An 11,364-nucleotide genomic window follows, 5' to 3' on the forward strand; every position below is an offset into this window, starting at 1 on the left:
TTCAACATCTTCGCTTCGACGCAGCCCATGCCATTAGCAAGTCGATCCTTTTTTTTCTTCCGATTTGGATGATGTTGTGCGACTTTTTGATCTGATTCAGATCGTTAATACTTTGGATTTGATTACTGCTTTTTAAATGATTGAAATGTCGGAGTATTACAAAAGGAAAATTCCACCGGTTCTAAGAATTACGTCGGTTCGCATATGGTTCACAACGGAAAAAGCTTGGGCCACTTTGCAATTTGACGTGTTCGTTCCTATATATAAGTTAATTTTTGTATAGCAACATAATAAATATTATGTAATCTAATCCAATATGCAATAAATAGATTGGATACGATGTGTGTTATATTGAATGAGTTATATTCGGTTTTTAATAAACCAATCAGATCAGGAACGCAATATAATTTGCAGTTTTGCAGATTGTGTTTGGGGGTTAGCGACAACACAGAGGTACCGATCGGTTTTTCTTCCTTAATGATGGTGCAGGATACAGGGTCGTTGATGATTAAACAATGATTCAAACGTAAACTATCTATTGAGTGTATTGTAATTCCAAAGCGAATATATACGTGAATACAAAACTGACGCGTTCGTTGAAAGAAGCGGTGCAACCCTAGATTAAACAGACATGTTGATTAAACAACCATTGTGTTAGTGGTGCACCCTATTTTAAAGAGACATGTTGATCAAATAAACCATTGGGTCGGTGCCATTAATTATACGAAACGGTGGGAGGCTTAAATTGGAAACATATTGAAAAGGTATGTGTGTGCATGGCACCCCAAGTTGGTAATTGTATAAGAGTATAATTATAAAAATATATATCAAATAACTATAATGTATACGGAATAGAATACCTATATGTGTAAAAAATGGATGTATCATATATATACATATTAATAATATAAAAAAATTATACCGGGTATACAATCGGGTAAACGGGTAATTGGGTCGGGTAAACGGGTATATCACTAAATCCCAAACCCATCCCAAACCCGTGAAAAAATAAAAACTATTCTCAAACCCGTCCCAAACCCGATTAACCGACCCCAAACCCGTCCCAAATGTATCGGGTTTCGGGTTTACCCATCCGGTTCGGGTTTGATTGCCATCCATAACTAAGACTAAGCGGTATGGGGGCCGGCTTAGGCCCGGCGAGGCCCGGCGCCGGACCCCCACACCGCCCCCCTCGCCCCATCCCGGCTTGACCGGCAGCCCACACTCGAACTCGACGGGCCATGATCTCTCTCTCTCTTCTTTCTCTCTCCCCTCTCTCTCTTTCTCTCTCTAAATAATCAAATAAATTATATATTTTAATTGTTTTTATAAATTATGTGGGGTCCCATCCTCCGTCCCCCTCAAAAGTGAAGGAGGCCCATCCCTCATGAGCCGGTGATGTGGCGCCTACATGGCGACCCATCCTCATGGGGATGGGCCTCGCCATACCCTCTAGTCTAACAAACAACCTTCTACATTACACCAGAAAAGACTCCAACTCGAAATAGGCCCACATATCCCCCCCCCCCTTTCAACTTGTTCAACTCCTTAGAGCATTCACATCCAATCCACTAAAAATATACATACATTCCACTAAAAAACAACTCCTATATCAATATATTTTCATTAAAAACAAACACTTTTTCTCTCTCCTTTTCAATGTATATTACATTTTCTCTCTCATCCACTCACAACCACTTTCAATATATATTAAAAAAGTATAGGGGGTGAACAGTGTCCCCCCAAATATACAGATGAACAGTAATATTTTCTCTCTCCTCCACTCACAACCACTTTTTATAATTCTTATATTTTAAAAACCCCCCACACAGATTTTGATGGTTTAGATGAGAATGCTCTTATACTCTTTTTGTATTCACTCCTATACACTCTTTTTTGTAATTTTATTCCAAACTATTTTATAATCTTTGAAAACCTTTGCATCTAAAACAAAATACAATATCATCCTCGCAGTTATCTTAGTTTTAGCAGTCCACTAAATTTTATACTTGTTTTCAAAAACCACTTTGTAGTACATAGTTTTTTTGTATTGTATTTTTAATTAATTCTGAGTATACAATATATTATAGTATCTTTTCTGTAATTATATTATCTTACTTTAAATATTGTATTATGCTTATACAATCATATGTTTAAATTACGGCATAACCATTTAATGATTTCCACGTAACATGTTATTGTGTTTCGAATTACTATCATGAAGCGTGGAAGAATCCCACAAGTGTAAATTATTTTGTTTTGTTTTATAAGATTTTGAGTACTATAAGACTAATATTTTCTAAAAGATGAATGAATGACATGAATATTAGTAATAAAAAATGGTGTGACTTGATTCGAATATGACAACAATGTTTTGATGAGATTAGCTTCGGATATAATTATACTTATTGGCTTGAGCTATTCACTAAAACATTGGCACGAGTTGTCCATTTCCCAACATTAACCATTGTTTAATCTTCACGACGTGATGCATATCAAGAAACTTGTGGCTATCATAGTTTCGATTGCCTAATGGCGAGATATAGGAGCAACGTTGCTCCAGATAGGTTTATATTAACACCAATGCTTCGAATAAGTTTCTAAGGTTGTCGTCTCTTCAAAACGTTGTTTGCGCTCGGATATATTGTCGAAGATTTGATAAGTTGGTAACCACACCAAACATTGTAATAAGCTAAAATCTTGTGATAATAAAAGGTTGCTACTATTTTCATACCTCAAAAATACTATTTTTACACCCCTACGCCTATACGACCCGTATAGAGTTATACAAGTCGTATGGGAGAATGTTGCATAAAAAATGTCAGAGAATGTTTTTGTCTCCATCTATACGAGTCGTATAACATTGTACGACCAATATAATGTTATATGACCCGTGTAGAAAATTATATGACTCAATATTTTATCCATCTATATTAGCCATATAGCATTATAAGAGCCGTATAACATTATACGACCTAATATTTTTTCTGATTAAAATATTATATACGAGCTATATAACCTTATACAACTTGTATAAAGAGTATGAAAAAAGGATTTAAGAATCTCTTTTTAGAGCATTCAGATCCATTCCATCATATTGTGTGATTGGAGTTTTTATAATAGAAAAAGTGGTTTTGAATGGATGAGAGAGAAAATGTTACTGTTCATTTGTATATTTGAGGGGACACTGTTCATCCTAGAGGTGTACAAATCGGTTTTTTTTTTAAAACCGGTTTCGGTTTTTTCATCCAAAATAAAAACCGGTTTTTTTTATAACCGGTTCCGGTTACTAACCGGTTTTTGAGGTCCAAAACAATAACCGGCATAACTGGTTGGGACCGGTTTTTAACTGGTTGGGACCGGTTTTTAACCGGTTTTTCCCAAAAAAACCGTTTTTAACCGGTTTTTTAATAACCGGTTCGGTTAATAACCGGTTTTTGAAGTGAAGAATAGTAACCGGTATAAAAACCGGCGGTTAAAAAAAACCGGTTATAAAAAAACCGGTTAAAAAAAACCGGTTTCGGTTTTTTTTTCCGGTTTCGGTTCTAAAACCAGTTTTTTTTGTACACCTCTAGAACCCTATAATTTTTTAATATATTTTGATAGTGGTTGTGAGTGGAACAGAGAGAAAAGGTAATGATACATGTATAAAAAAATATTATTTAATTGAAAATATAGTGTATTATAGTATAATTTAGTATGAAAATTCCACTATTTCATGTACAAATTTGAATGGGATGGGATGAAAATGTTAGATTTTTATGTAATATTCGGTACAAATTTGGATTTGGATGGGATGAAAACGTTAGATTTTTATATAATATTCATTGTATCTCATATGGTTACAAATCATCAAACATTTAAAATATCTGGTCAGGAGTCCACTAAACTTAGCACCATATCTCTATCAAATAAAAACCGCTTATTTCTTTCTTCACAAGTGGTGGTAACTTCCCATTGGTCCTCGTACTCATCACAAATCAAACTATACACGTTGATGTCACCACCATGAATCCTATCAACTTCTCAGATTCCTTCTTCAACTTTAGATTTCTATCTCATAATGACGGTACATCGATGATGCAGCAGCTTCCCGTGATAGTATAAATAAAAGGCTTCCATTATTCCTTCCACTATTCACACGTCCTCTTTTCTACACTGTCAACTAGCGAGCCTAGCCTAGCTGTGGTAGTCAAGGAAGACAAAGTTTTATGGAGATGCAACAGCTTAAACTCATCGTCACTGCTGCCTCAAGCATAATTTCTCTACCAGAAAACAACAAATCAAAACCGCATGAAAACGAAGTACAACCAAGGTCGGCTACAACAACCGTAACTACATCAAAAAAGAGTTTTGGAGATGATGTTTTGGAGAAGGAGAGTTCCAGATTCGGTTTGAATATTGTGTGTGGAAGAATGAGGGATCTAGAAGATGTTGTTTCGGTAAAATCATCGTTTTGTAAAACGAATGCTTCGGTTTGCTCTGATCTACACTTTTACGGTGTATTCGACGGCCATGGCTGCTCTCATGTAACATCCAAAACCATTATATATAATAATATTTAGACTACTATTGTTTAGCTGCTATATGCTAAATTACTTACTTTTAATTTGTTAGGTGGCGACCAAGTGCAAAGACCGGATGCACGAGATAGTGAAAGAGGAAGTTGAGAACTGTGAGGAAGCAATTTTGTGGAAAGAGATGACGATGAAGAGTTTCGCACGGATGGATAAGGACGTAAGCGAATGGAGCAAGAGTGCATCATCGTGCTCAGATTGTAGATGCGAGCTTCAAACTCCACAATGTGATGCCGTTGGATCTACTGCGGTTGTTGCGGTTGTGACTCCGGATAAAATTGTTGTTTCTAACTGTGGCGATTCACGTGCTGTGCTTTGTCGGAATGGTGTTGTGATTTCGTTATCGACAGATCATAAGGTATTGTTATTCATATAGATTTTGATCTCGGATAACTTTCAGTTGGTTAGGAATCTGATTGAATAATTGATTGCAGCCTGATCGACCGGATGAACTTAAACGAATTAAAGATGCCGGTGGCCGTGTTATACATTGGGATGGAGTTAGGAGGGTTCTTGGTGTTTTAGCTATGTCTAGGGCAATTGGTATGTTCTTGTAATCATAAATTCATAATCATATCTTATATGAGTTTCACTAGATCCAGAATCAATTAAGGGAGGAAAATCACGAAAATAGACATGTACCACTTATCTTTTATAAAATAGACATTGACTTTCACAAATTTTTTTTAATAAACATTGAAAACCAAAGAATCAAGCAGTTCCAAATACTCATGACCTATTGGTCCGGTGGTACGGTGTCTCGCCTCATTATTTATGAGGTGCTGAGTTCAAATCCATTATAGCCCCAGACGCTTGTTTGCCGGCTCAATTTAAATGTCTATTATATTAATTTTTAAAGTCGAACGTGTCTAGTTTGGTGATTTTCCTTTAAATCCGGATTCAATGTGATTCAACGACTAACTAGTTGTTCATGTTAATCATCAGGCGATGATTATTTAAAACCCGTATGTGATACCAGAACCGGAAGTAACCATAACAGAACGGACGGATGACGACGAGTGCCTTATCATCGCAAGTGACGGCCTTTGGGATGTGGTATCAAACGACGTGGCATGCCGTGTGGCTCGCATGTGCCTGAGGTCTGAGGAGGTTCCATCGCGGCCTGATGGTAGTCCGTTTAATATGTCCCGTGGTCAATGGCGGATCTAGGATTCCGACCAAGCGGTAACGTTTTATAAATAGGCGGTAACGAAATCGAAAAAACGTCAATTTTTTTCCAAAATTTACACTAAAAACGTCAAAAATTTTCCGACCAAGCGGTAGCGGAGGCTACCCCTTGTTCCTATATACATCCGCCCCTGCCCGTGGTGAGAGCTCCGATAAGGCGTGTCCGGATGCGTCAATGCTGTTAACGAATTTAGCGTTGGCTAGACGGAGCTCGGATAACGTTAGTGTATTGGTGGTTGATCTTAGGAGGATATATAACCACCGTTACAATATTTTTAGTTCGTTTTAGAAGTCTCTAATCCGTTTTTTGTTGTTTTGGTACCATTGATGTATTGTTTTTTTAACTATCACCCGTAAATACTTACGGGGTCAGATATTTAAATTTTATTAAACAAGTGTATATATATATTTTAAAAAATGACTCAAACAATCACTACAACCCAACGCTACCACTCAGTCGCACCACCTCCACCTCCACCTCCACCTTCATCCCGCTTCCATCATGATCAGTTTGCCGGAACTAACTTTGTAATCGCCCTTGATTCTGCAACAAATTACTAAATACTGAACCCAAGAAATAGAAACAAAAACTGAAACTGATACTAAATTAGTAAATTATACTCAATTCATACACATAATGTATAAAATTATGAAAATATCAAGCGAACAACACATTAATTGTTGAGAAATCTAGTGATACGGATTACCGCACGTTGAGAGCAACGAACTGAGGTACGTTGAGAGTTCCAGTTCCAGATTCGGTTTGACTGTTATGTTTGGAAGAAGGAGGGATCTAGAAGATGTTGTTTCGGTAAAACCGTCGTTTTGTAAAACGAATGCTTCAACACCACACCGTCAACTAGCGAGCCTAGCCTAGCGGTGGTGGTCAAGGAAGACAAAGTCGTATGGAGTTACAACAGCTTAAACTCATCGCAACTGCTGCCTCAAGCATAATTTCTATACCGGAAAGTAAAAAAAAACCACACGAAAACGAAGTACAACCATGTTGTGCAAAGACAACCACAACTACATCAAAGAGTTTTGGAGATGATGTTTTGGTGAAGGAGAGTTCCAGATTCAGTTTGACCGTTGTGTTTGGAAGGAGAGATCTAGAAGATGCTGTTGCGGTGAGACCGTGGTTTTGTAAAACGATTTGCTCTGATCTACACTCTTACGGTGTAATCGATGGCCATGGCTGCTCTCATGTAACATCCAAAATCATCATATATAATAATATTTAGACTACTATTGTTTTACTCCTATATGCTGAATTACTACTTACTTTTAGGTGGTGACGAAGTGCAAAGACAGGATGCACGAGTAAAAGAGGAAGTTGAGAATTGTGAGGAGGAAGCAATTTCGTGGAAAGAGATAATGTTGAAGAGTTTTGCACGGATGGATAAGGACATAAGTGAAGTTATCCACGTATCAAAATAAAATTATGGTTTTCCCGGTTTAAAATTTTGTCTTCGCCCCAAATTCAAAATAAAATTATGCTTTTGCCCACAGCTTAAAATTACGATTTTCCACTAGGTTCAAAATTACGATTTCACCCTCATTTTAAAATTACTATTTTGCCCCTAGCTAAAAATAAAATTATGGTTTTCCCCTATCTCAAAATTACGATTTTACCCTCGTTTCAAAATTATGATTTTCCCCTGTTCAAAATAAAAATATGGCTTTAAACCCAGCTAAACCGAAAATACGATTTCGGCCTCGGTAAAAAAAATACGCTTTTACCCTCAGACAAAATTACGTTTTCGCCCCAGTTCAAAATAAAATTTTGCCCCCCCGCCCTCAAAATTACGATTTTAAACCAGTTTATTATTTTATACCGACTTTAAAATTACGGTTTTGCCCTCGTTTTAAAATTACGTCTTTGCCCCAGTTCAAAATAAAATTATGCTTTTTCCCCCAGCTAAAATTTACGGTTTTCCCCTCAGTTAAAAATTACGATATCACCCTCAATTCAAAATTATGTTTTTTGCCCCTAGTGCAAAATATAAATATGGTTTTCCCCTAGCTAAAAATTATGATTTTACCCTCTGGAAAAAAATTTGATTTTTCTCCTAAGTCCTAAGTAAAAATAAAAATATAACTTTGCCCGCAGCTAAAAATCGTGTCAAGGAGCTGTCTAACACGCTTTTTACTTTTTCTTTCTAGCAAAACTATAGTACTGTTTTTTTAATTGGTTGAGAATTATTCTGCTATCGCCCCTAGTTACTAACATAAAGCATGTAAGTATCCCTCTTCATGCCCTATAACACCCAGGGGCGGTGTTAGAGACATCAACCCCTTGACACCCCTATAGTGCTCATTTTATGGTCTCATTTTACTTCTATTTGTTGTTTCAATATTAAGCGTTTACCAAATTAATGGAACAAATAATGAAAGTATGTATTCCGTATTTGTATAAACAACTAAGGCTATTACGTAGTTGCCAATGAAACCTATGGTAATTAACTGAGTGTATAATATATGTTTTCGTTGATTTACGTAAGTATATAATCCAATACGGCAATACTTTAATCTATTCTATATAGTGTTATGTCATTTGAACATATCGAATATAATTCCATCCCTTCCTATTCTTACCACAAAATCATATTCCAAGTTAAAATTCTTTCTCGATGAAAGGGGACATGTACTTTTGCAACGTCAAATACAATGATATCCTTTCAAAGTTTTATTGTCTAGGACGGTATAGTAAACCATGGGTTAGGTTAGAAGTGCTTCTTCTTTTACTTGTCACACCCATCCGTGAAAGAATAATATCACAACATTTCATATTGTCCCCATATGAAAATCAATATTATCAAAAGCTTTTTATTAAAAAAAGAACTTCATGTTAGTAATAATACATGAAGCCACCTCAGCTTCACGAAGCCATATCCTTTGGCCTTGGTGTGAAAATGGCTGATCTCGATGGAAATATTTATACGAAAATGCATCCATGTGGACACATTGGGGACTCAGTAGTGTAACCATAGTGCAAACCGCCGACAACACGCATATATTAAAAATAAATACAATAACTTATTCTTTAGTTATAAAATTTTTAACCCTTTATTCTAGAGTAAATTGTCATTTTAGTTCCTGATGTTTGGTCAAAAATGTCAATTTAGTCCAAATATTTTTTTTTCTTCTTTGGGTCCTTGACTTTTCTTACTTTTTGTCATTTTCGTCTATTTTATTAACTCGGTTAAAAAATCTCAGTTAGTTTTATTAAATAGTTTGGTATTTTTCATTTTCATCCATATATATAACTAACTCTTTAATTAAAAAATAAAAACACATATTAATATAAAAAACATTAATCTATCTCTCTAATCTCTGTACTCTCTTCTTCTCCATACAACCCTCACAACAACCTCCACCGTCCACATCCGCCACACACCACTGCCCACCTCCGCCACACACCACCACCCACCATCACCCTCCTTCACCTCCACCGCAACCTTCACTTAACCCCCTTCCGTCACCAGAAACCACCGTCACCTTCAGTCACCATAGGAATCAACAGAACCACTGTCTCCATAACACCTGTGTCACTATCCTCATCTCCTTTGCTTTACTCTCTCTATATATCTCTCTCTCTCTAGATCTATTACTGGAAACAAGAATTTTAGGCTTCTGCTACTTGAACAAGAGAATTGTACAATGAATCATATGATTTTTGCTTGAAGGTTAAACCTTTGGGGCTTTTGGGCTTACTTATTCTTATAGTGAAATTTGAGTGATTTTAGGCTGGGGGGACTGTTGATTGAAAAATTATTAGGTGATTGAAGGTTCTTTGATTGAAAGAAATGGAAGATGAAGAGTAGAAGCCGTGTGTGTATGCCATTGTTGGATTATTGCAAACCTTATCGAGTTTTTGGTTGATAGTGATTTTGTTTTTTTTTTTTTTGTTATGAAGGGGGTGAACAATAACGTTTTGGTTTTTGACCCGGTTTTTTCAAGTTGCTCGTTCGCAATTGCAGAAGTCTCAGTCGCTGCCTCGCTGCCTGAAATGCCGGAAGCCAGCATCACAAACTACGTGTTGTTGGTATATCAGCCCCGCCATTTTGGTTGTAGAGGTGAGTGCCGGAAGTAGGTCAGGGCGGTGGAAGCGGGCGACACTGGTGGTGGACCTGGTGGTTGTGAACTTGTGATGGGAGGTTGTAGAGAGAAAGTAGAGTCAAGAAGAACTAGAAAAAGTAGGGGATCAGATTTTAAATATATATAAATGATTGAAAAAAAGTAGAGTCAAGAAGACCAATTTCTTTGCTGAGTTATTCAGGCAGAGTTTCATGAGAAGGCGTTCATAAACAAGGGGTGTAATTCTTCGTTTGTAGCTCTCCTTCCGAAGGTGGCTGACCCACAAGAGTTAAACGATTTTAGACCAATTTCTCTTATCGGGGTTGTTTACAAAGTGATTGCAAAGGTTCTTGCCAACCGAATCAATCCGACGTTACCTTCTATTGTCTCCCCGATGCAATCTGCTTTTGTGGAAGGCAGGTACATTCTGGATGGGCCTCTAATGGTGAGCGAAATAATATCTTGGGCGAAGAGTGTAAAAAAAGAGATTTTTATTTTCAAAGTGGATTTCCAAAAGGCTTATGACTCGGTTAGTTGGAATTTTTTGATTTCAAATCTCCGATCTATGGGGTTTCCAAAAAATGGAGGAAATGGATAGGAGCTTGTCTTAAGTCAAGTAGAGCTTCGGTTTTGTTAAATGGGTCCCCCACAAAGGAATTTGGCATGACTAAAGGACTTCGTCAAGGTGACCCTTTATCGCCTTTTCTTTTTGTTTTAGTACTTGAAGCTTTGAGCATTGTTATGAACCGTGCGGTTGAAGTGGGAATTTTCCATGGGATAAAACTCCCAAACGAGGGACCGATTATTTCACATTTTTGTTACGCGGATGACGTGATTTTTATGGGGGAATGGGATGAAGAAAATATCAAGAATCTCAACCGGATTCTTAGATGTTTTTCTCTTAGTTCTGGGCTAAAAATAAACCTGTCCAAAAGTTGCATGTTTGGGATTGGGGTCGATGAAAATAGAGTAAAGCAAATGGCGGAGGTGGTGAGATGTAAACCGGGCAAACTTCCTTTTACGTACCTTGGGGTCCCCATTGGCGAAAACATGAAGAAAATCAAGGCGTGGAAAGCGATTATTGAAAGATTCAATTCGAGACTTTCGGGTTGGAAAGCGAATAGCTTGTCGTTTGCCGGGAGAATCACGCTAGCAAAAGCGGTCTTGGGAGCCCTTCCAAATTATTACCTTTCGTTGTTTAAGGCTCCAATTAAAGTTGTGAACATGCTTGAGGGTATAAGGAGGGATTTTGTGTGGGGAAAAAGGTCGGGCAAATACAAAATAAGATGGGTTGCGTGGAAGAAAATTGTGGCTCCAAAGAATATGGGTAGCATTGGCGTAGGTGACATTCGTGGGTCTAATTTGGCTCTTTTGGCTAAATGGTGGTGGAAACTTAAAGAGAACCCTTCGACTCTTTGGGTGCGGGTAATTCGGTCCATTCACACAAACAATAGAAATGTCCTTTTATTTCCAAACAAGAAAAAGATAGTGGGGGTTTGGAAAGATGTGAGCTCCATTGGCA

At 37.2% G+C, this 11,364-nt stretch overlaps 1 protein-coding gene and 1 pseudogene across 1 annotated transcript; both read left to right on the forward strand.

Annotated features, from left to right (window-relative positions):
* The first annotated feature begins 4,211 nt into the window (after positions 1-4,211).
* On the forward strand, positions 4,212-6,054 carry LOC110924300 (annotated as a pseudogene).
* A 616-nt stretch (positions 6,055-6,670) lies between these two features.
* On the forward strand, positions 6,671-10,440 carry LOC110924301. Its single transcript, XM_022168324.1, has 4 exons — positions 6,671-6,908; positions 7,054-7,190; positions 9,682-9,810; positions 10,045-10,440. Exons 1-4 carry the CDS (start codon positions 6,671-6,673, stop codon positions 10,438-10,440), a joined length of 900 nt encoding a protein of 299 aa, XP_022024016.1.
* Positions 10,441-11,364: the final 924 nt, after the last annotated feature.

The sequence above is a fragment of the Helianthus annuus genome, chromosome 9 (assembly GCF_002127325.2).
Source record: "Helianthus annuus cultivar XRQ/B chromosome 9, HanXRQr2.0-SUNRISE, whole genome shotgun sequence".
NCBI classification, from domain to species: domain Eukaryota; kingdom Viridiplantae; phylum Streptophyta; class Magnoliopsida; order Asterales; family Asteraceae; genus Helianthus; species Helianthus annuus.

What these genes read in the sequence shown, in the direction of transcription:
- LOC110924301 (XM_022168324.1), top strand. Translation starts at nt 6,671, where the DNA reads ATGGAGTTACAACAGCTTAAACTCATCGCAACTGCTGCCTCAAGCATA. An exon ending in TGCGGTGAGACCGTGGTTTT is followed by an intron (nt 6,909 to 7,053) that starts GTAAAACGATTT and finishes ACTTACTTTTAG; the next exon opens with GTGGTGACGAAGTGCAAAGA. An exon ending in ACATAAGTGAAGTTATCCAC is followed by an intron (nt 7,191 to 9,681) that starts GTATCAAAATAA and finishes TTTGTTATGAAG; the next exon opens with GGGGTGAACAATAACGTTTT.